This window comes from Opisthocomus hoazin, chromosome 5 (genome assembly GCF_030867145.1).
Source record: "Opisthocomus hoazin isolate bOpiHoa1 chromosome 5, bOpiHoa1.hap1, whole genome shotgun sequence".
Classification (NCBI taxonomy): domain Eukaryota; kingdom Metazoa; phylum Chordata; class Aves; order Opisthocomiformes; family Opisthocomidae; genus Opisthocomus; species Opisthocomus hoazin.
In genome coordinates, this window is record NC_134418.1 from 37,643,117 (window position 1) to 37,664,535 (window position 21,419).

Sequence of the window (21,419 nt, forward strand, 5' to 3'; positions counted from 1 at the left end):
TCAACAAGATATGTATCTGAAGCAAAGCTGTGGTTCTATTTCTTAAAGTGCAAATAGAAGTTGGTGTTTTAATCCTTTTTAATCCTAACATGGACATTTAACATGAGTAGAAGGTGCATAGAAGGTGATTTGTTTTTAAAGCTGAAATTTTTAAACCTGTCTGTTCTATTAGGACTTCACCAGGAGCGCTGTCTTACACTACAGCATGTTAGATATTCTAGATTTTATTTACATTTCAGCATTTGGGTGTCCTAAATCCAAAAACTTTAAAGAAAAATGCTTTTAAGTAGAAAATTTTAATTAAAAAAATAGTTACTAGATTTTTTCAAAGCAGATGCTGAATTTTATTTATTATGGCATAAGAACCACTTTTTAAAAGAAATGACTTACATTTACCAACTAAGATGATTGCTGTAAATTTGCTTTTTTGGTAAGAAAACTGCTTAAACAGATATATATATGTATATATATAAAATTGCATTTAGAAGCGTGAGATTATAGGAAAATGACAGGAGAGAGTGTGTGCTGGAATACATCCATTGGTTTTTTTTTCCCCAGTTATTGAGGATCTGATGCAGAAGAACAAATTAAATATTTTGATGAGGATATTTCTAACTCTGTTCTCAGTTGTGTAGCCTGACAGCTTACTATCTGCGTGATGTAGAGAAAGGGGAGTGCTCAATCTAATACCCCAGCTAGTCATTGTCACTCTTTGATACATGGTTACAAAGCAGCAGTAGTGGTTTTAGTTAATATGCTAGTAACAGTGTTTAATAAATACAGCAGCTGGAGAGGGCTGAGGAATCTCATAAACAAAGCTGTAGGAAAGAATTACGTTAGCGTATAAACACTAGTCTGCAGCAGCTACGCTCACTTCTCCTGTGACTTGCACAGTAAGCTTTTTTCCTTCAGGGTGTCTCAGATGTGATTGTGTGCTGGCAGAAGCAGCCAGTAGCATTTTGTAACCTGACTGTATGAGACTGAGAATACACAATCCCTCCTCCCCAGGTTAGAGGTGTATTAATTGCTCTGTAAAATATGGGGGTTTTTTTCACTTTTTGAGAGTCCCTCTGATGGTTCAACGGAATAGCTTTCTACTTTTTTTTTTTCTTCTGTATTTTAATGCTTTGCAGTACACTACATGAATTTCTCAGTATCGTGACAAACTTCCCACTTTACAATTTCAGTCTTACAGTGACACTGATGAGTGCTTCCAAAGCTGACATACTGATTGCTCTTCAAATGTTGTGTGCAATTTTTCAATGATGTAAACCAGGTAAATAAGAAAAAAAAAAAAAAAAAAAAAAAGAAAAAATAATTGTTTCTGCAAATGAGATAGTCTATGTCTAAGACTGTATCACTTTGATTCTGTTTCTGAAAGATCCGTTATAACTTTACAGGACAGGAGATTACTATGAATGAGATTCTAATGTTGGTAGTATCTATTTCTAGCAGACCAGGCTGTCAGTGATATTACACTAGAAGCTTAGCAGGTGTCTATTCCTAGTACTCATTTAGATGAAAAAGTGCAAGTGCCAAAGAATCTGGGCTTGCTTTTTCTCCTGTTGAATCAACAGGAGTTCAGCTCCAAAATTCTCTGGGAGTGTGCTTTGTGTGAAAGTATGTATAGAATATAGAATTGTCAAAATCTAATCTTAGAAAATAAATCCTGTATTTTCCTTTTCTGGGGAGAAAAGACGGTCATGTTTAAAAAATGTCTCGGACCTGTTTGTGATGGGAGGAGCTCTTGTTCTAGAATCGGCAGCTCTTTTGCACTGGCTAGAGAGAGAAGGCTATGGACCACTAGGGATGACTGGAATATCCATGGGAGGACATGTAAGATTTTATATTTCCTGTTCAGTAATTTTTTGTTTTAACTTCTAATTTGATCACTTAGCATATGAAAATAATTTGTTTTATAGTGTTCCTCTTGGAATTACTTTAAAATAAACATTTAGAGTCATTAGAAAACAATTGTTGGCAATTCTCATGTTCTCTGGTGCTGAATTAACATAATACTCAATAAGTACTGACAAGTCGTGGAGCCATTTGTCAGCCATCTCCCGACAGGCTTACTATGAATATAAGCTTCTCACATAATTTATGTTTTTTCCTCAAGGGTTGTGTGTAAATGTTTTCTGAAAGAAGGTCTGTACTCATCAATTGCTAGTTTTCCATTTTTACTCCATTCTTCTTGTTTAAACTTTTGTGTTTGAAGGCATTGTGTGAAATGATCCTCTTTGTAGGCATGTTGTAACTGAAATGACTTCTGGTGTCAGTTCTGTTCTCAAGTCATCTTTTTCTCCCCAATCATTGGTATTGATTAGAGAAGATTTCTGTGGTGAAGTGGATAACGTTTTGTGTATAACACCGTGTATATTCAAACTAAACCAGCAGTGTGTTAGTAAGATGCTTGAAAGACTAATACACAGTTAAAATATTACTGCTGGTGTCTACAGATAATCATTGGTCTGTGAGACACAGGTACAAAACTTACTAAAACAACATACATCTGTTTTGCTGATCCTTGTTTGTTGTTAGGAGCTAAGTAAATAACGTTGGTAATGGTAATGTCTACTGAAAAGAAAATAATTTCCCCCCAAAACCAAATTTTATAAGTCTAAATGTCATAAATGTACAAAACACCTTTGATTTACATAAACATCAGCCTGTTGAAATAATAACTTTTGTGTTAAACTCTTCCCTGTCTTATTTGTAAGTTGGATTGGAATTCTCAAACTGGTATATCCACCCCTAACCATGCAGGACACTTCAAATGCTGTGCAAATGCTATGGGAATAACCGAGTACTGTATCCTATACCAATGGTCATATGCAGCGTGGGTATAGAAGGAGGCAAGATCTGAGAGAGTGAGTTTGGAAACTCTGTTGAAATTTTTTTCGTAGTTCGGGAATATACATTTTTTGGTTAGTCCTTACTTATAGGACTTCTGGTACAATTAAGAACCAGAGAAATGAACCATGTTCTATGTTGATCATCTTTAGAATGTGTTTTACAACAGAAGGCAGGTAGTGTTAATTCAGTTCTACTGATGGGGAGAGCTGGAACAAAAAGGAAGACTTTCTGGCTATCAAAACGTAAATATGTGGTGTCCTTGCAACTTTTTATTAATAAAAAAGAATTAGAATAGAGTTATAGTTCAGTTGTATAAATCCATTTATTAGACCATCTGGCACAGACACGGGGTATTTTATATTAGGGGTTTTACATTGTTGTTTAGTTTAGAACAATGAAATAAAACTTGGCAAGAACATACCGTATAGGGAACTTCTGTATGTTGAGTTTCTTTGTTTTTTTTTTCTGGGATAAACAGAATATTCACACAAATGTGTTCAAGAACTGATGTAAAAATAATAATTTAAACTTTAAAGGACAGAAAAAGAGTCCACTTAAGATGCTGAATTACTTCTCCACCACCTTTGTTTACAGTATGCAGATCTTAAAAGTACAGAATTTTAAATAGTCCTTCTATATATTGCCTTAATTTTGCCTTCAAATAAACTTGCAAGAGCTTGATGAAAAGGCTTTATGGATGTTTTTCACGGTTTTAAACAACTTAAGAGGTCAGAATAAATATTCCATTGGGAATTCTTATAACAAGAACCTGTTCAGCCTTGAAATTAGTCCTATCCAGAGCGATGTTTATTGTTAGGGAAGTAGTTGAAGAATAGGCTGTATCTTCTACATAGATGAAAGTATATCCAGCTACTACAGTCCTTAACTGCTTTTGCACTGTATATTTGTTTGATACTGTATAAGTAAGTAAATTGAAGATAGGAGAGTTCTTTTTACCATGTTGTGAATTCAATATTAAAATATTTAAGAGGTGCCTTTGATTCTAGATGGCTTCACTGGCAGTGACAAACTGGCCTAAACCATTGCCATTGATTCCGTGTCTTTCCTGGTCAACAGCTTCTGCAGTCTTTACTACGGTAATTAAACATATATTTTTGTTAATATACTGGAGTGTAATCAGATATCTAAGTTAAAAGATCTAGGTTGGCCACATTCACCTTTTCAGTTAGGGCAATTCATCACCCTTTGGCATCTACTAGTGACTAGTGGCAAACCCCACCTTGTATACCTTCAGGGTATACAACACATGATAAAGAAGGTAACTTTGTGCTACTTTAGTGGCCCGTGTACCAAATCAGAGGCTGGAGCTGGTCTGTGGGACAGTGATTAGAGTCCTGATCTGAATTTAGGAAGGTGAGGAAGCAAGCTGTGAAAATATGTTTTCTTCAGCTCAAAGCCTGGCTTAAATAGTTAGGTGATAATGCTCCTGCTACCATCAAGGGCACCTGTTTTTATGACTGCTGCCAGGGTAGGTGAATGAATAGACTGGCTTTGACACCCATCATTGGTTTAGCCCAGTCTAGATGTGTGTAAACCCCAGGTGGGACTGCTTTCTCCTCTCTGCCTTTCTCTCTCTGCCTTTCTCATTTGTTGTTTAAAAGGAGGTGGGTTTCCATGTCTTACGTTACAGTATGTGCTTACGCTTTGATTCTAATAATTCTAAGGGTTATCTGGAAACTTGGGCAGAAGTCCACTGGAAAAATCAAATCACAGAGAGGAACAGATCAATTTTCTCTGTGTATCATAATTTTAGAGTGATCTGTGTGTTTTACTTGTGTACCGATGCTTGTGTTTATAATCTCAGGGTGTGCTGAGCAAGGCAGTGAACTGGAGAGAGCTAGAGAAACAGTATTTCACGCAAACTGTTTATGAAGAAGAAATCATTAAAATGCTTGAATACTGTGGTGTAAGTATAGTTTATTTTCCCTATTTGCTAATATTTAGATGTGCAAATCTAACAAATAATGTAATTTCTTTTTACTTCTAGTAAGAATAGCCAATTGTTAACTAAAACGTGTTTGCCTGTTGTTTCCTTATGCTTTTGGTAAATTTAATCTTTGAAGGAAAACCTGCTGAAAAACAGAAGCTAATGTTTTGGTTGTACAATGTGTTTTAAGTATAGCCCTTGCTACAAGTTTTTTCTGTGACCGCACTTAGTGTAATCTGCAACATAAAATAAATTTAGTCAAAATATTGAAAGTGTAGATAATATTTCCCAGTAACTGGCTTTATAGTCTGGAAAACCATGTAAATGGCATGTAAATATAAAAACATGATTTATTGCCCTTTGAAGCAATTGCTTCCAAATATTCGGTGCTGTAGAATATTTCTAATATGTAGCAACATTAAGTTCCTTTTCTAGTTACAGTGCTAGGTCTCTCCATTTCTGTTTCTGTGTGTGGTGCTAGCCTTCCCTCAGCTTTGGACTTTTATTGCAGGGGCAGTTGGGATAAACATGAGGTAGAGCTTTTGTAATTAGCTCCTTGTTTTCTTGACTCTTTCTGACTAGGGTTGAAAGACTCTTCCCAAGGGGAATTTTGTTGCCTCACTGCTCTTTCAGATTGGAGTTACAACTTTTTGAGAATTGCCTATATGTTGCAACACTGTCTTCTAGCCATTTTTGATAGATAACTTTTTTCCTAAGATTTTTTGCTTTGTGACTGTCCTTTTTCAAATATCTTATGACAGGAGAAGAGGGGCTGGGTTGCAGACAGTTACTTAGGCGCTTGCCATTTTAAGTAAAATATACTCCAGTAACACTGATGGAGCAGACAAAATGAAAAGAAGAAACATTTCAAGATGGTCAGCTTGTGTCTTCCGAGTATTTAGAGACAGTAGATTTTTCAGTCTGAAACCTAACATTAGACCTGGTCACGTTTATTGCCCAGAAATTTAAACTTAAATGTCTGCAATTATAAATTCAGGGTTTAATATAGAGTTAAAACCAAACATTTGTATCATAGGCTGCTATGTAAGTATTTCCTGCATTTTTTTAGCTGACAGAAATGTAGAATGAAGTTATCAAGAGGTTGTGATTGATGATCAGGATTTAATTGAGTGTGACGTGCAGGCTGAAAGTAACAAGTACTGTGAGCAGTGCTGTTTGTATCTTTTTTTCTTCTTTTATTTTAATGTTGTGTTGATCATAAAAATAAGATTAACCAACTGATTTAAAGGAGAAGCGCTTAATAAATGACCAGTTGTCTTTGTTTAGACGGATTCTTTCAAGATGGGACAAGAATTTGTTAAAAACTTCCCTGACAGTGTGGACAGTCTGGAGGATGTGGATGTGACTTCCAGAATGTTTGACCTTGATTCCTTGAATAAGACTGTATCTGAAGAAGCTGTTCACAGCTTTACCACAAATAAAAGTACTCTAAGTGCCTCATCAGAAAGACTCCTAATGCAAGATGCTCCTAAAATGCAGTGCATAAATCAAACGTTTTCAACCAGTAGCAACTGCAATAAAAACTTAACCAGCCCACAAGGATACAGGATAAATAAAAGAAGAAAGAGTGATACTTTACAGAGAGAATCCTTAAGGTTCATGAAAGGAGTAATGGATGAATGTACCCACGTAGCTAACTTCTCAGGTATGTATTTAGTTGTTTTAATGTGCCATTTGGAAAACTGAGTAAAATACAGTGGAAAGAAAGGTGTTTTCTTTGTTCTCCAATGTGTGAACCCGCTGGCACCTTAGCTGAAATATGAAAGTATCTTGAATGTTATTCAGTAGCATCTGCTTACCACTCCATTTCCGAATTGTTTTTCTCTTTCTTCTTAATGGCCAGGTAATGATAAAGTGAATTAAAAATTTGCCTTTCAGTATCTTTGCTCATTTTTTTTCTGTGCCTTCTTGTGGCTATTTTCAGATATGAGTTAGTGCAGATTTGTATTATTTAAAAGAACAAAACATCTATGTGATGTGAATAATATTTAGATCTAATCTGCTAATAAGGTTTTTCAAGCAGATTCAAGTAAATCTCATGAAGTAGAAATCTGATACCAGCTTCAGACAGAAAGTAGCCTACATAGCTGAGAACCAAGCTTGAATGATACTTTTAAGCAAGTGTGACCGGTAAAAATGCATAGAAGTCCTTCTGGGACAATGCAGTCTGGTGAATATAGTGTTTCCCAAGACAGGGGCAGCATGTAGAGGGAGCTGTAGCCCAGTGAGCCATAAACCTGATTAACCTGGGTTTCTTGGCATCTAGGACAAATCCCTTTCAGCAGCCCACTTGCAGGCTGTGCAAGCAAGCTATTTCTTCCTAAAGCTGATTGAAAGGGTTTTGCTGGAGTGGAGGCTTGGAATTACTTTTGTGGCAGTTCATTCACAAAAAATGGTTCGATTGTGCATGTACCCACTGAGGACTCTCAGCATGTCCTAGAACGTACTTGGACTTCAGACGGGTTTCTGACAGAGTTGTCTTTCAATGTCAAAACATTCTTGACACTGAGACCCTGTGCCACCTCATCGTTTAATTCTGGCATTCAGTACTGCACTGGTAAATGTTAAAAAAAAACCCATAAAATAATCAAAAGATTTCTACACTAACATAGATTTCTTGACTTGGATGATGTCCCAGATAGCTACTAGCCGGGGATGTTTTGTGACAGTACCAGTGAAGTGCTTTCCTTAAAGCTTTAAAAGTTATTTCAGTAGACAGAAAAACACCTGTAAAGTTTATTCTAAGTACAGACATTCTTGTTTATCTAGACACTTATGCAGGTATCACTTGGCTAAGGCATTGACCTTTCTTGAAACTTAAGAGGATCTGTGATCGTAATGCACTTGTCAAAGTGATGTAGTCCTTCGTGTCAGTCGTCTCCAAGGTCTCTTCATGCTCTGGGAGACATTGTGTCCCCTGCCCAGGGTATCCTTGGAGTGTGTCTAGAGAGGAGCTTCAGAAAATCTGCCTAACATTCAGATTTCATAGAAAAGTGAGTGGAAGATTAGAATCTGTCTTAGCATTCCATATCCTCTATGCATGATCTGGTGTATATGAAAGGAGAGGGTCTAAATTATTTGTGACACTCCATTGTCAAACATCTTGGCTGGTCACTGTTTACCATACCACGTATATTCTTTGTGAAGAGAGAACTGTTCTGCATTCAACATCATTTTGGTGTTATTTTTCTCAACATCATTTTGGTGTTACTCCTGTTAGTAATCTGATCGGTGCAGTTCTGGTTATGAGTAAAAAATGTATGTAACAATATGTTGGGATTTTTATGTTGTAACTAAAACATGTAGGAAACAGAAAAGAAAGTGAACATATACTGCACTATCTGACGTCTCATATGAAAAGTTGTCTTTTTTCCTCTCCTTGAGGAAAAAAATTATACAAAGCTTCCACTCCATTGAATTTCCGATGTCCCCTAGTTCTTTTTGCTGAAAAAAATCTCAGAGAACTAACCTGAATGCTACAGAGTTTTGTTGTTAAGAGGAAAGACAATTCTCCTGTCATTCCTCAAAGAGTTGTGAAGTTCTCTGCTTTAAGGGAGGGAAGAGAGTTGATTAATTTGTTTTTCTACTGATGGCTTCACTACTGTAATGTCAAAAACCAGATAACATTCTGCTGGAGACTTTTGAAAAAATAATTTGTTAAATCATAGACAAATTTTTTTCGTAATAGCGAGCATTTTTACAACAGAAATCTCAGCTGACGTGTTTCTATTTCTTCCCTTAGATGAATTCAATTTTGATTTTTTCCTTTAGTTCCAGTTGACCCAAGTTTAATCATAGTTGTACAAGCTAAGGAGGATGCATATATTCCTCGAACTGGGGTGCGCAGTCTTCAAGAAATCTGGCCTGGATGTGAAATTAGGTATCTGGATGGAGGTCATGTCAGTGCCTACCTCTTCAAACAGGGACTCTTCAGGTAAGGTAAACAGGGAAGTTTGAAAATAGTTGAGAGCTTAAAACCGTAATTTTGAGACACATAATTTTTCTTCTAAAAGCAAGTCTATAATTACTCTAAAGCAATAAATACCAACTAGTGCTTTGACGAACAAGTTACTGGATCTGAAATAATTTAAAGAGAATGTCAACATCTCCATTTTGTGAACAAAGATGAGGCGCAATATAGCTCAGACCATTCAGTAAGCCAAAGGTAAAAGAATGATCCTTCTCACTCCTGTTTTCCTATAAAATCTTTTAGTTAGTCCAGTTTTCACTGGACGCTAAGAAAATATTTTTAAAGCAGTGACAGCTTATGTTGTATTGCAAAGTCACACAATTGAAGATGGGAATTAAAATACAAGCTTGACTGTAAATGAGTAGTACTTGCCTGAATTTCTGCTTTAGTAATACTAGGCGTTGACTTTCTGAAGACAGTTACATAAATCAGTTACATAAATGCAGTTCCTTAGTTTTAAAAAGCTAGATACTTGTGCTGTTAATTTTAAAATATAAGGAATTAGTAAGATTATACATCCCATTTAGGAGGTCTAAGAAAGAACGGAAAGGAATAGCAATATTCCAGGTCAGGGTGTGCTAACCACTAGCTTATTGCTATCTAAAGCTTCAGCCTTATTTTATGGCAGTTGCTCAAAAACTATAAATTATGCATGTGTTTCTGATGCATTTCCTGGCATGTTTGAGTAGAAAACTCCTAATCCGATCACATTTGCACTCATATTAAAGTTGGTAAACAGTCCCACTCATTCCTGAAACATAACTATATTACTGGTTTGAAGTGAGAGATCCCAGAAATAAGTGAAGGAGAGAAGACTACCTAATATCACGTTTTTATTGAAAGCTGTTTTAAAATTGTGATGATATCTTTGTAAATATATTTGTAAATATATGGAAATATGCCACTTGTCTGCCCTTTCCCAAATTATACAAACTATTTTCTTTTTTCCTTGTTTTAGACAAGCGATTTATGATGCATTTGACCGCTTTCTTCAGAAATATGCAGTGTAAAAATCTTCGTGATGTATTCAAACTGATCTCATTTGTACTTCCGCTTACTGGAACTGATGTTTGGAAAACAACCCTCTTGCAACATTGGGTAGATGGTCACTGACTTTGACTGTTGTAGGTAACAATTATCGAAAATGGTGAAGTACCAGCATTACTTTCATTTCAACCAAATGCCTTTCTGACACACTTGCTTCCGCTTTACTTGTGAGAAAACAATGGCAGCATTTGTTAGCTCTTGAATGGTTCATGTACTTCATGTTTAATCACATTGTGTATTCCTTTAATTCTGAATAAATTCTGGGTTGTGTATCAGTTGAAAACAGACCAATCTAAGTATTGAAAGACTGTAAAATGTGCTATAGGGCTAAGATGCTCTCTTGTGTTTAGTGTATTTAGTTTGTCGAGGTACCTTGGTTTCCTCTTGCTTCCTTCTCCCCTTGCTATTCCTTTTGTGTTGTACTATGGCTTTGCCAGCACTCGGCCTGTTGTGTTTGTCACTGATTTCCTCTATTATGAATTGAAAATGAGCTCTAATAGAAGGGGCAGCATCAAATCTTGCAAAAGCGACCTTCAAAATTCAATGAAGAGTTAGAGAGAGATGTCTTCATTCAATGCGTCCATGAGATTCTTCTGCCACTGAATTAAACCGTGCCATTCCGCAAGAGTCATGTAGCAGTTCATTGATCAGTTTCATAAAACCGGTGCTATAAAGACCTGTTGGAAATACTTCACCAGGGGTCCTTTTTAAAGTGCACTCAGCGCTGATATGCAAAATACAGATCACTGTATGGTATTAAAAAGGTATGTGGAACTAAGTGTTATCAAAACAGGTTAGCTCCCTATTTTTCAACACTGTTTTTTTTAATTGGATGGAAAATAAGAAGTTAGGATTATGAATGCATTTAAGAAAATCCAAATCAAAAATGTCAACAAATTACAGTAGAATAAAAGGTTGTCATGCATCAGCTCTATGTGGTATCTGTCCACATCTTATTTTGTGGTAATCTTCTGTAACGTTCTTTTAATGCTAGTTTGCAGAGGAGTTGAAAACTGAAACACTTCAATATTGATTTTAGTATAGTGATGACCAGAGTTACACAGAAACAAACAGAAAACACAAACAGTGCTGATCACCATTTCTCGGGATATGTGACTGCTGCACCTTTCAGATCAAGAACTTCATTGATCTCCGTGGTTAGCGTAATGGTTTTTAATAGGCAGAGTACAAAGCAAACAAAGCTCAGTTTATATAAATATATTCTCTTGAATTTTAGTCTGGCAGATAGGACTAGTAACTGGGAAGAAATCAAGGTTCACTTGGAAGTCAGCACAGTTCAGGTAAAACTGAAGTGCAACAATTTGTGATAACCCAGATTATTTAACATACAAATTTACTGAAAATGCAAAAAGAAGTTATATTCTGTTGAAAGTTAAATTGCTTGTTTCAAGTGGGTTTTCATAATTTCTTTAGATAGTGTTGGGTTTATATATATTGGGAGCAAGTGTGAAGTGACTAACACATTTAAATACAGTAAACCACTGAATGTTAGAATGTCTGGAATCAAATATAAGTAAGCTTACAAATTTGAAATTGAAGGCTTGAATACTATACTAAAAGGTTTATGGGGTTTATGTTCTACAAGCTCATTCATCAGCTAAGAGTGTTTTACAAGACCATTGTCTGCGGTTCATGAACTTTTTTAGATCTCACATTTTAAAGGTATTTGTGTGCTTTGTGTCCTGTTTCTGTTCAGCTATGAGAAAGGGAGATAACTGGTGGCAAGGGAAAGGGCTTGAAGAAGAGGAAGAGAGAAAAGACGGGTTTTGTAAGGCGGGGAGTAAGCACAAAAAAAAAAATCAACTAAGCTACAAAGTAGAATATGCCAAAATAAATATTTTCAAAGCGCACAATACTAGGAATTACACAACTGATGGGAACTTGACATCCTGAGGTTAGTGTTCTGATGATGTTACTAACAAGGTTTAACTTGTCAGAAGGGCACGCTATTCACAGAAGCAGATTTATGCTAACGTAACTCCCGTTTGTGAGAGTGTCTTTTGGGATAAGTAGTGAAAGACTGGTCTCTGACAAGAATGAGAAAGCATGCTTTGCTGTGTAACTAAAGTAATGTTGCCAAATATAAAAGCCCAGTAAGAAGCATTTAAGAAATGTCTCAGGTTAGAATAACAAAAAGGAAAAATGAGTGCTCTGATCTGTTTCTGCCAGTTACCAGACACGGGAAGCTATCAGCTGGTCTGTGAAGAGGGGAACCTTGCTGTTTAGATGTTTTTAACCTTTGGAAAACTGACTTTTTAAACGAGATTTTAAGGTTAAATCCTAAGACAGTGTTATTAATAATCCATTTTGATGTTAAATGAGAATGTGATTTTAATCCAGCAATTGTGTGAGAAAAATATTGGAATAAGATTCCTGCCCTAAATCCAAATAGCAGGTAAGCCATTCTGTATGTCTTTAATTTATTGTAAAACTGGCCTTGATCATTTTTTGGGTTTAATGTTTTTCAATAAAAATCCTAAAAAACAGCTAGGTGTGAGGTTTTCTTTTCTTTCTTGTTAACAGGAATTAAAAATGTATCTCACTGTCACTCTGTAATCCTTTTTATTCCTACTAGTATCACAGCTTGAGTAGTTCATCTAGAGTACAAGATAAAAGCTTCACGTAAAAAACAGTGATACCGCTTTCATGGTGTTCTACATGCAGTACCTAGTAAACAAAATAAGCTTGTATCATCTAATTAAGGTACCGTTGTGATTCCAATTTTATACGTTTCTTTTCAGTGGCTTCATTCTGCTAAGATTTCCTGGACTTATTTAAAATCCCTTCTACTTTTAAAAGGGTCCAATATCTGTACAATTTCTCCCTGCTTGCTGCTGTGTTCCAGGCAAGGGTGTGTTGTACCATAATAAACTCAGAGCATATTGTAGGACTGTCCAGCAGTAGTTGAAAAAATCACCCTTGCTGTTGATGGTTGCTCTTGCAAGGTGGTAGGGGTTTTCGAGTGCTGGTGCTGGGAGAAGAGGAGGCTATTTCATCCTCTGCAGCGGTCTGCCATGTGAATGGGAATATCACCTGCTAGCTGGAAGGCAGCTTGATGGTGTTTATATGCAAAAAAAAAAAAAAAAAGTCTTGGAAAATTGTTGTGGCTTACTCTGTGGAACTGGAGCAGTCATTCTGACAGAAGCCTGCCAGTTGGACCCAGCAACCAAGATGCAATCAATTTTATTTTGGTGCTCAGTTACGCTGTCTGAAAACTGAGGGCTGCGGTGACACCTCTGCTTCCTGATACTGAGGCTGACAAAACATGAGGAGGACAGATGGAGCGGGTGATGCGTTTTGTCTGCACCTGAAAGGAAAGGCTCCGGACAGAGCGAGAGGTTGGGTATGGCGTGTTACCCGGGAGTAACCTGGGTAGGATTTTTTAGCATTTTGTTTACGTGTTTCTCACCTGGCACCGAAGTGCTGATCACCTTCTGGAACAGAACGCATCTAATTGTTGTTGGGTGGAGCTTTTTGTAATTTTTTTTTTTCCCCAGGTCCGAAAAACACCCACCTCAAAAGTGACTGCTCAGCAATTTTTTTTAGCAAGGATAGATCACGTGTGTTGTATTACTCTTGAAAGTCTGCAAAAAGGTACGGTTGTATGAAGGAATGGAACCTTGCTGCTTTTTCATACTGGAATGTCATATGCATGCCTATAGATACATAATTTAAATAAATAGTAGATTAGAAAGTGAAAATCCTTGGATCCTTGGAATGCTGTTTTTGGTTGGTAGCTGCTAACATTTTGAGGCAGGTTTTTATTTATCTTAATTTTTTCTGTCGTGTAATTTTTTTTTAAGATGTTGATCTTAATTACGGTTGGTTGGGCAGGGAAGTTTGTTTATCTTAAACCGTCAGGTCCTCTGTCAGCTTGGCTGTAACGATAAGTTACACAGTATCGAAAGGAGGTTCCTATAGTCTGTAGGCACGTTATTCCTGCTGAAAAACTATTAGATGAGTAAAATGCTACTATGTTATGCAATCCTGCAATTTGCAGTGTTTCCTGGTATGCTTGGATGCTTCTATGCAAGACAAAACATAAGCTTTAGAATGTAAAGTAGCTCATAATGATTGTTATTCTCTAGGTTTCCGTGTAGTGTAAATCAGACTCTTTTTCAAGTATGAGTATTTTAAATACTGGGCTTTTAAAGGAAAAAGTACTGCGAGTGTTGGCACGGAAGTCTGACTTACTAGAAAGTAACAAGAAGGATGATACAAAGTGGACAGAGAGTTAAGGGTGAGTCTTATGCAACTGTAAAAGCTTCTTATGTACTCTTCAGGCCCGGTCCGTCCAATAAAGCATACAGTAAGCCTTCTACTACCACAAAGTTGGAAAAACAAGCATGTACAAAAACTTCTCAAGCTGCCACATTACTGGTCACCTTTACTGGTTTTTCACCTCACCCCCACCCCCGACCCCCCCGCCAGTTAACTCTTAATCAATTTCCTGCTGTTCTGCTGTTTTCCTGGTCTGCTCAGGTTCCTGCACTGCAGGAGTTCCAGTTCAGTTCCCATGTTCCTGAAGCTCCGGCTGGCCTGCACATCTGCTTCCTTATCTCCTAACACTTGTATGAGAAAAAGAGGAAACGGGAGGTGAATTCCCTGCTTACCGGTGACTTGGGTAGGGCCTCTCTGCTTTCATGTCACTCTAACCTCTGCTTAACTTCTGAGTTTGGGAAACCAAATAGAAGGTGTGAAAATTGCTTTGAACAGGTAGCGTGACTGATACCCCTGTGGAGGTAGACACAAACGTATACAGATACTGGCTTTTTTCCCAGTGAAAATGATTCACTAAGAATGCTTTCCATTTCAAATAAATTTGTCACTGCAATATGCAATTGACATGTCCTTGGCTTGTAAATTTATTGCATCTGAAAAAAATGAGTTCTTAATTGCAAAGAATAATGTTTCTAAGAGTATGAAGAATTGCCTTTTGTCTCTTTCTTAGTATAAATTTAAAATGAAGAAAGAATACTTGTTGCTTTTTCTACACAAAGTTCTTAGGAGCAACAGTAATTTTTTTCTCTATTTACAAGAAGAAATTCCTCCCTTATTAGCAATGTTTGGAGCTTAAATCTGCAATCAGAAATATGCATTAAAGTATCTATATGGTTTTCTTATAGTAACATAATGATTATGGTAGATGTTTTAATGTCAAGCCTTTGCCATGAAGGATCGTTAATTTCCAAATATCTTGAAGAAAGCAGCAACCGCCTGGGGGTTTTTTGTCCTTTGAGGTAGACCTGAGCCTCCACCAGGAGATCCGATCTCATCACAGCCGACTAAATGGCTCTCAGCTTGGGAGGGAGGCATCTGCCAGCCCCTGCCGTGGGCTGGGGCGGCTGAAGTGCTCGGTGTTGCAGAAGGTGGCCTCTGTGCTTCTGAGCTGCTGCCGTACCCGTCATTCCAGAGCAATCCTGAAGATGCCTCGCTGCCTGAGGAGCTATGAGCGGTGGCGGGGGCTTGTTGGGTTTCTGGTGGGCTTGTGGGTTTTTTCCTGATGAAGGGGTGAATCTGCATACAAACTCATTAAAGCGGTGGGTAACGTTACCCCCAAAAGAACATATTTTGCTTCTGCAAAACATAGGAAATTTGGTTCCTTGCAATACTATTTTAAAAAGTATTTTGCTAGCTTCATGAGCGCCTGTTTACGAATTTGCTTAGTTCATTAAAGAGATGTTGGCTGTGTTTTGGCAGACATTTTATAAGAAAGGGAGTAAACCAGGGCCGAGCCCTACACCTGTTGCTTGAGAGACTGAACGCCAGAAACCGGGCAGGAGAGAAGGAGTCTTCAGGCATGACCAGGAAGCAGTGCGGGAGCGCTAGGAGGTTGCCGCGAGGGAAGGGGCGATGGATTTCGCGCTGCTGGGGCAGCGCAGGGGCGGCCTGCAGGTGTGCCGCTGCCCGGCGAGTGCTGGGGGGGCGGCCGGCGGCGGGCAGCGGCAGGCAGGCAGGCCGAGGAGGCGCGGCGCGGCCGCGGAGGTTCCCGCCCGCTGTGACGCCGGAGCCGTGCGCGACTCCCTCGCTGCCTGGAGCCGGGTGCGCGCTCCCGCGTTCCCCAGAACAACCCAGGCCGGGGCGCCTCAGCGGACGGATTTTGGGGGTTTTTTTTCCCTTTTTAAGTAACGCGAGCTCGTTAGCGCAAGGTCGGGACGGGGCCTGGCGCTAATGCCCGCGCTCCAACGCGCCGGGTGCGTGACCCAAGCGGGCGCTCCCTGCGGGCCCTCGTCCCGCCGCTTCCGTGGGACGGGGGAGGGAACGCGCCGCCGCGCTCGAGGCCGGCCGACGTGAGGTCATGGCGCACGGGAGTGCCCCCCCCCCAAGCCCCGCCCCCCCGCCTGGCTGCGACGGCGGCCGCCGCCCGCGCACCCCCCTCCACGCGGGCAGGGCCGTGAGCGCCCGCGCGTAGCCGCTGCCGCCGGCCGGTTGCGGTCCGTGAATGAGCGGCTGAGGGGACGGAGGGAGGGAGCGAGCGGCGGCGCGGCCCGGCCCGGCCCGGGGAGCCGACAGGGGGTCTCCCGGAGCCCCGGCCGGCGGGGCGGCGGCGAGGGGAGGAGGCGGGCCCCCCGCCCCGGCTTCCCCGCGGCCGCCCCGGCTGGCGGCCCCTCGCGGCGGGCGGCGGGGCATGTCCGCGGCGCAGGTGTCAGAGGCGGCTGCCGAGCGGCGGGGCTGGGGCGCTGAGGGCGACGGCACGGCGGTCAGCCGCAGCCCCCGGGAGCCGGAGGAGCCCGGGCGGCCGGAGCCCGACTCGCCCCGCGGGGAGGAGGCCGCGGAGGAGGAGGGCGGCCGGCGGCGGCCGACGGCGGAAGCCCCGCCGCCCAAGGAGAACGCGTGGACGAGGCGCAGAGCCGCGGCGGACAGCCCCTCACCGCCCGCGGCGGGCGGGCAGCTCGCCCCGCAGGACCCAGGTGCAGCGGCCGGGCCGGGGCCGGGGCGGGGGGTCGGCGGCGGCGCAACTCCGCGCCCGGGCTTTTGACATAGATGGGCATCGGAGGGAGGGAAGCGAGCGCGGGGAGGCGGGTCGGGTCCGGTCCGCTCGCCGCGGCGGGCACCGGGAGGGTGAGGGGTGAAGGAGCCGCTGGGGCCGGCCGCGGGCTCCCGGGGGGCTGCGAGCCGTCCCCCCTCCCTGGGCAGCCCCGCATGGCGCCGGTACCCGCCGGTCGGGCTGCTGAGCCGCTCGGCTCGCTTGGCTTTAGGAATATTGCAGAGTCCCGTTTGCTTTACCGCAGGTCCTTTTTTGTTTTGTTTTTCCTAATTACATAGCAAGGCCCTCGGTACGAGCCGTTACTTGGTTTTGCTTTCCAGAAGACTGGGATTGCAGAGGTTTTAAATGTTGGCAAAGGTCGTCGGTTTGCTCGCTCTCAGGATTCAAACTCTTTATGTGGAAAGAGACCGAGCCCGAGTAGCCGTGGTGTAATTTTCTGGCCTTTAATCACTACACGTGGGACAAAGCTACAGGCCCCTACCGACAAAACAGGCCGATGGCTTTACAACGCTGGTCGTCGAAGACCTGACTTGAAACTGCCAGGCTTTATGCTTGGGCTAGCGAAGAGTTCTTAGAAGTTAGCAGCTTCTTGGAGTATTGTTCTTGGCCGGAAGCAAGCCGCTGACCTCAAAATACATATTTCAGCCTGTGTTTCCTGAGAGTTTCAGTCTCAGCGCTTGCTCCTGAAGGCATCTGACAAACCTTTTGGTGATGTCACAGTCACTTTTATCCTTGAATTCAATATGTACTTCCCTCACAAAAGAGAAATATGTAATTTATAGTAACAAGCGTACAGGTCATGCAAGCAGAGGAGTTCTCCAGACCACAAAATCTGTACTTAGCTGAAGATCAAACCTTTTGGTGACATACATAGTCATCTTTATCATCTCAACAGTTTTGTTTGTGTGTACTGACGCACTTATAAATACCTATTTATGCATAGCTTCTCCAATCCGGCTTGCTGGGCAGCGGCTTGTGGTCTTATCCATGCATGAAAGAGAACTTGTCACTCATTTGTCTCGCTGTGACAGTAATAATAGTGGCACATCAGAAGCATTGGGAAAGCTTCTTCTGTTGCATTAGCACCTGGCGCTTTATCTTCTGTAAAGTTTACTTTTCCACTTAAGATAAAACACACCAACAGTTGTTGAAGGAAGGAGGAGAAAGGAGGCAGTGAGTTCATACACTGTGCCCGTTATGCGCTTATTTTGATGATTTCAGAGAACTTAATTTTTTTTCTGCGTACTATTCATCAAATTAGTATTAGATGGAGTAGTTGCATGGAACATCTTTTTCAGTGGCAAGTGTATAATTGAGCAAATATGGGAGTCACTGTTGCTGATAATGGCATTGGTGAAGAACACATGGTGGGGTGCATGTTTTGGTTTGGCCACCACTGAAAGCATCATGAAGGCGCTACCACTCTTTCCCTTGCAAACGACAAAGCAGCTGATCTTTCCTAGCTGTTTGAAGGAAGGAATTGCTGTGTGCCTCCTTCTGCAACAAGGGATGTGTTTTGAAGTCACTAATTGCATGTTGGCAAAGCAAAGTCAGTCACGCTAGGCCCTTATGAATGTAGTAGTATGGAAATTAGTCATGTGAAATAATAAGTAGATGAGCAGAAATACTACTGGGATGAAAAGTAAAACTATCCGTAAAGAGGATAATAGAACATAAAAGAATCACATCAAAGTAGTGATTGAATCTTGTTAGACTTGTTGATCCTGGCTTAATTTGTTGAAAGTTTCCCAAGACTTGCACGTATGGTACGTTCAGTGATAGTTACACACTTGAGAAAATTTACCTCAGTCTTTTGACTTTCAGTTTAGCGTGGCATTAGTTTACAACAGAGGCAAACATGACTCTTGTTACTGGGAGAAACTGGAAGGAAAAAAAGTTGTGTAAAAGGCTTGAAATTCTTGGTGAAAGAATTTGGTCAAAGCATTGTTACTATGACCTGTTATATTTTTGTCTCAGATATGTTAGTAGGTTTTCATCATGTTATAGTAAATGAAACACCTCATGTAAACATTGGAAGTTTTCATGGTATGTTTGTTACCACGGTTCATTGTTTCTGACTTAGCCTTTTATTAAACTTATATTTTAAACAGAAGAATTTCACAGAATCACAGAATAGCAGGGGTTGGAAGGGACCTCTGTGGGTCATTTAGTCCAACCCTCCTGCCGAAGCAGGGTCACCTACAGCAGGCTGCACAGGACCTTGTCCAGGCAGGTCTTGAATATCTCCAGAGAAGGAGACTCCACAACCTCCCTGGGCAGCCTGTTCCAGTGCTCCGTCACCCTCAGAGGGAAGAAGTTCTTCCTCATGTTCAGACGGAACTTCCTGTGCCTCAGTTTGTGCCCATTGCCCCTTGTCCTGTTGCTGGGCACCACTGAAAGGAGCTTGGCCCCATCCTCCTGACACCCACCCTTCAGATATTTGTAAGCATTTATAAGGTCCCCTCGCAGCCTTCTCTTCTTCAGGCTGAACAAGCCCAGCTCCCTCAACCTCTCCTCGTAGGGGAGATGTTCCAGTCCCCTCATCATCCTCGTAGCCCTCCGCTGGACTCTCTCCAGTAGCTCTTCATCTTTCTTGAAGTGGGGAGCCCAGAACTGGACACAGTACTCTAGATGAGGCCTCACTAGGGCAGTGTAGAGGGGAAGGAGAACCTCCCTCGTCCTGCTGGCCATACTCTTCTTGATGCACCCCAGGATCCCATTGGCTTTCTTGGCAGCCAGGGCACACTGCTGGCTCATGGTTAACCTGTCGTCCACCAGGACACCCAGGTCCCTCTCCGCAGAGCTGCTCTCCAGCAGGTCCACCCCAAGCCTGTACTGGTGCATGAGGTTGTTCCTCCCCAGGTGCAGGACCCTGCATTTGCCCTTGTTGAACCTCATCAGGTTCCTCTCTGCCCAACTCTCCAGCCTGTCCAGGTCACGCTGAATGGCAGCACAGCCTTCTGGTGTATCTACCACACCTCCCAGTTTGGTGTCATCAGCAAACTTGCTGAGGGTACATTCTAACTCTTCATCCAGGTTGTTGATGAAGAAGTTAAACAAGACTGGGCCCAGTACTGACCCCTGGGGGACACCACTTGTTACCAGCCTCCAACTAGACTCAGCGCCGCTGATGACAACCCTCTGAGTTCTGCCATTCAGCCAGTTCTCTATCCACTTCACCGACCACTCATCCAGCCCACGCTTCCTCAGCTTCCCTAGGAGGATATCATGGGAGACTGTGTCGAAAGCCTTGCTGAAGAATTAAACAGCTACTTTTACATCCTAATCTGCATTTAACTCATGGAGAAAGACTTGTAGCAGTATAAAACTGCTAGTGAAATTAATAGGCTTCTGTCTAATCCTGGTGATCGTGAGCACAGGGAGTTAGCTTTAGCATAGGCTGTCAAATGATGAAAGGTTCTTCTGTGGTGTGTCTTCTGCCCCTCGCCTTCCCTTGTAGCGCCCAGCCAATATATTGCAGTAAGTCTTCAGTTCTTCAAGTGAAAGCTCTGTGAGCAGGAGGAAACGAACGGTTGCAAGGAAGAAGTCCTGTGTAATCTTGTAGGTAATTTTTTTACAAGGCAACAAGGTAAGCATTTTTTAAATTGGGACAAGAAGTGTCCGGATGGAAGCTGTGGAACAACCCACCATTAGTCCTGTATTCCTTGTCTTTCCTCCAAGTATTGTTTTTCCTCAGCTGCCCCTCAGAGCTGGGCTCTCGCGGAAGAGGCTGGTTACCCTTGCTCCATATAAATAATTTGCCCAGGATGGAGTTGTTCAAATAATGTTATTACAGAAGTTCTCCCACCTCTTTGATGAAACCTAAAGTGCTGCCCTTTTTGTAATCTTGCAAAAGGGAATCTGAATGACAAGTTCTCAGGTCTTCATGTGATTTGTATAGCTGATGTGGGTCTCTAATGATTCATTAGAGAATTATTAAAAAAAATGTTCATGAAATTTATTAAAGTATTCAATGAAGCAAAATACCTGTGCTGCTGAAGTGGCTAAAGTGGATTTGCTTCCTAGTGTGCTTGAATGATGCAGTTAATTAAAATAACTGCACATTTCAGTCTTTTATATTATGCTCACTTCAGTCTTCTATATGGTGCTCAGTTTGTCTTTCTTCATTGTGTTTGTTTTTGGGCATCAAAGAACACCTTTTATCTGATTGATACTTTGGTAGCAAAACCAGTTCACTGTAGTGCTATTGTGTAAATTAATTTGCTTTAGTCTGTTAGCAAAACAGGTTATAAAATTACAATTTGGTAAAGGTATACTGTGTTACTAGGAATAGCAAGCTTTTGATTAGTAAGTGGGTAAATGATCATCAAATTTTTTGGGTGTATCTAAGGCAGATATTGTAGTTAGTTCTTATGAATTCTCTGGGTGTTGTAGTAGCAGCTTTTTAAATTTTTTTTAAGAATTATCAGAAAGTACAGCATTAACAATTACCCCAACCTTGAAGGGATTCAAACCATTATCTTTACAAACCTGCTGTCTGTATTTTAGTTTTATATAACAGCATATGTATTTTTGTATGGTAGGTGTGTTTTGTTTGTTTATTTCTA

At 41.1% G+C, this 21,419-nt stretch overlaps 2 protein-coding genes across 4 annotated transcripts in view; both read left to right on the forward strand.

Annotated features, from left to right (window-relative positions):
* ABHD18 (abhydrolase domain containing 18) overlaps positions 1-12,349 on the forward strand; it is a 24,350-nt gene extending 12,001 nt beyond the window's left edge. Inside the window, exons 2-8 of one of the 2 annotated variants that reach the window (XM_075420955.1) lie at positions 1,188-1,276; positions 1,698-1,836; positions 3,864-3,953; positions 4,682-4,783; positions 6,092-6,470; positions 8,597-8,759; positions 9,754-12,349. In XM_075420955.1, the coding sequence (XP_075277070.1) occupies positions 1,735-1,836; positions 3,864-3,953; positions 4,682-4,783; positions 6,092-6,470; positions 8,597-8,759; positions 9,754-9,805 (888 nt within the window). In that variant the 5' untranslated portion in view covers positions 1,188-1,276; positions 1,698-1,734 and the 3' untranslated portion in view covers positions 9,806-12,349. The remainder of the gene's footprint in view (positions 1-1,187; positions 1,277-1,697; positions 1,837-3,863; positions 3,954-4,681; positions 4,784-6,091; positions 6,471-8,596; positions 8,760-9,753) is intronic. The other variant, XM_075420956.1, reaches the window with a different exon arrangement.
* A 4,122-nt stretch (positions 12,350-16,471) lies between these two features.
* The window catches only part of LARP1B (La ribonucleoprotein 1B), a 32,952-nt gene continuing 28,004 nt past the window's right edge, over positions 16,472-21,419 (forward strand). For both annotated transcript variants that reach the window (XM_075420957.1, XM_075420959.1), the window contains exon 1: positions 16,472-16,774. In XM_075420957.1, the coding sequence (XP_075277072.1) occupies positions 16,492-16,774 (283 nt within the window). In that variant the 5' untranslated portion in view covers positions 16,472-16,491. The remainder of the gene's footprint in view (positions 16,775-21,419) is intronic.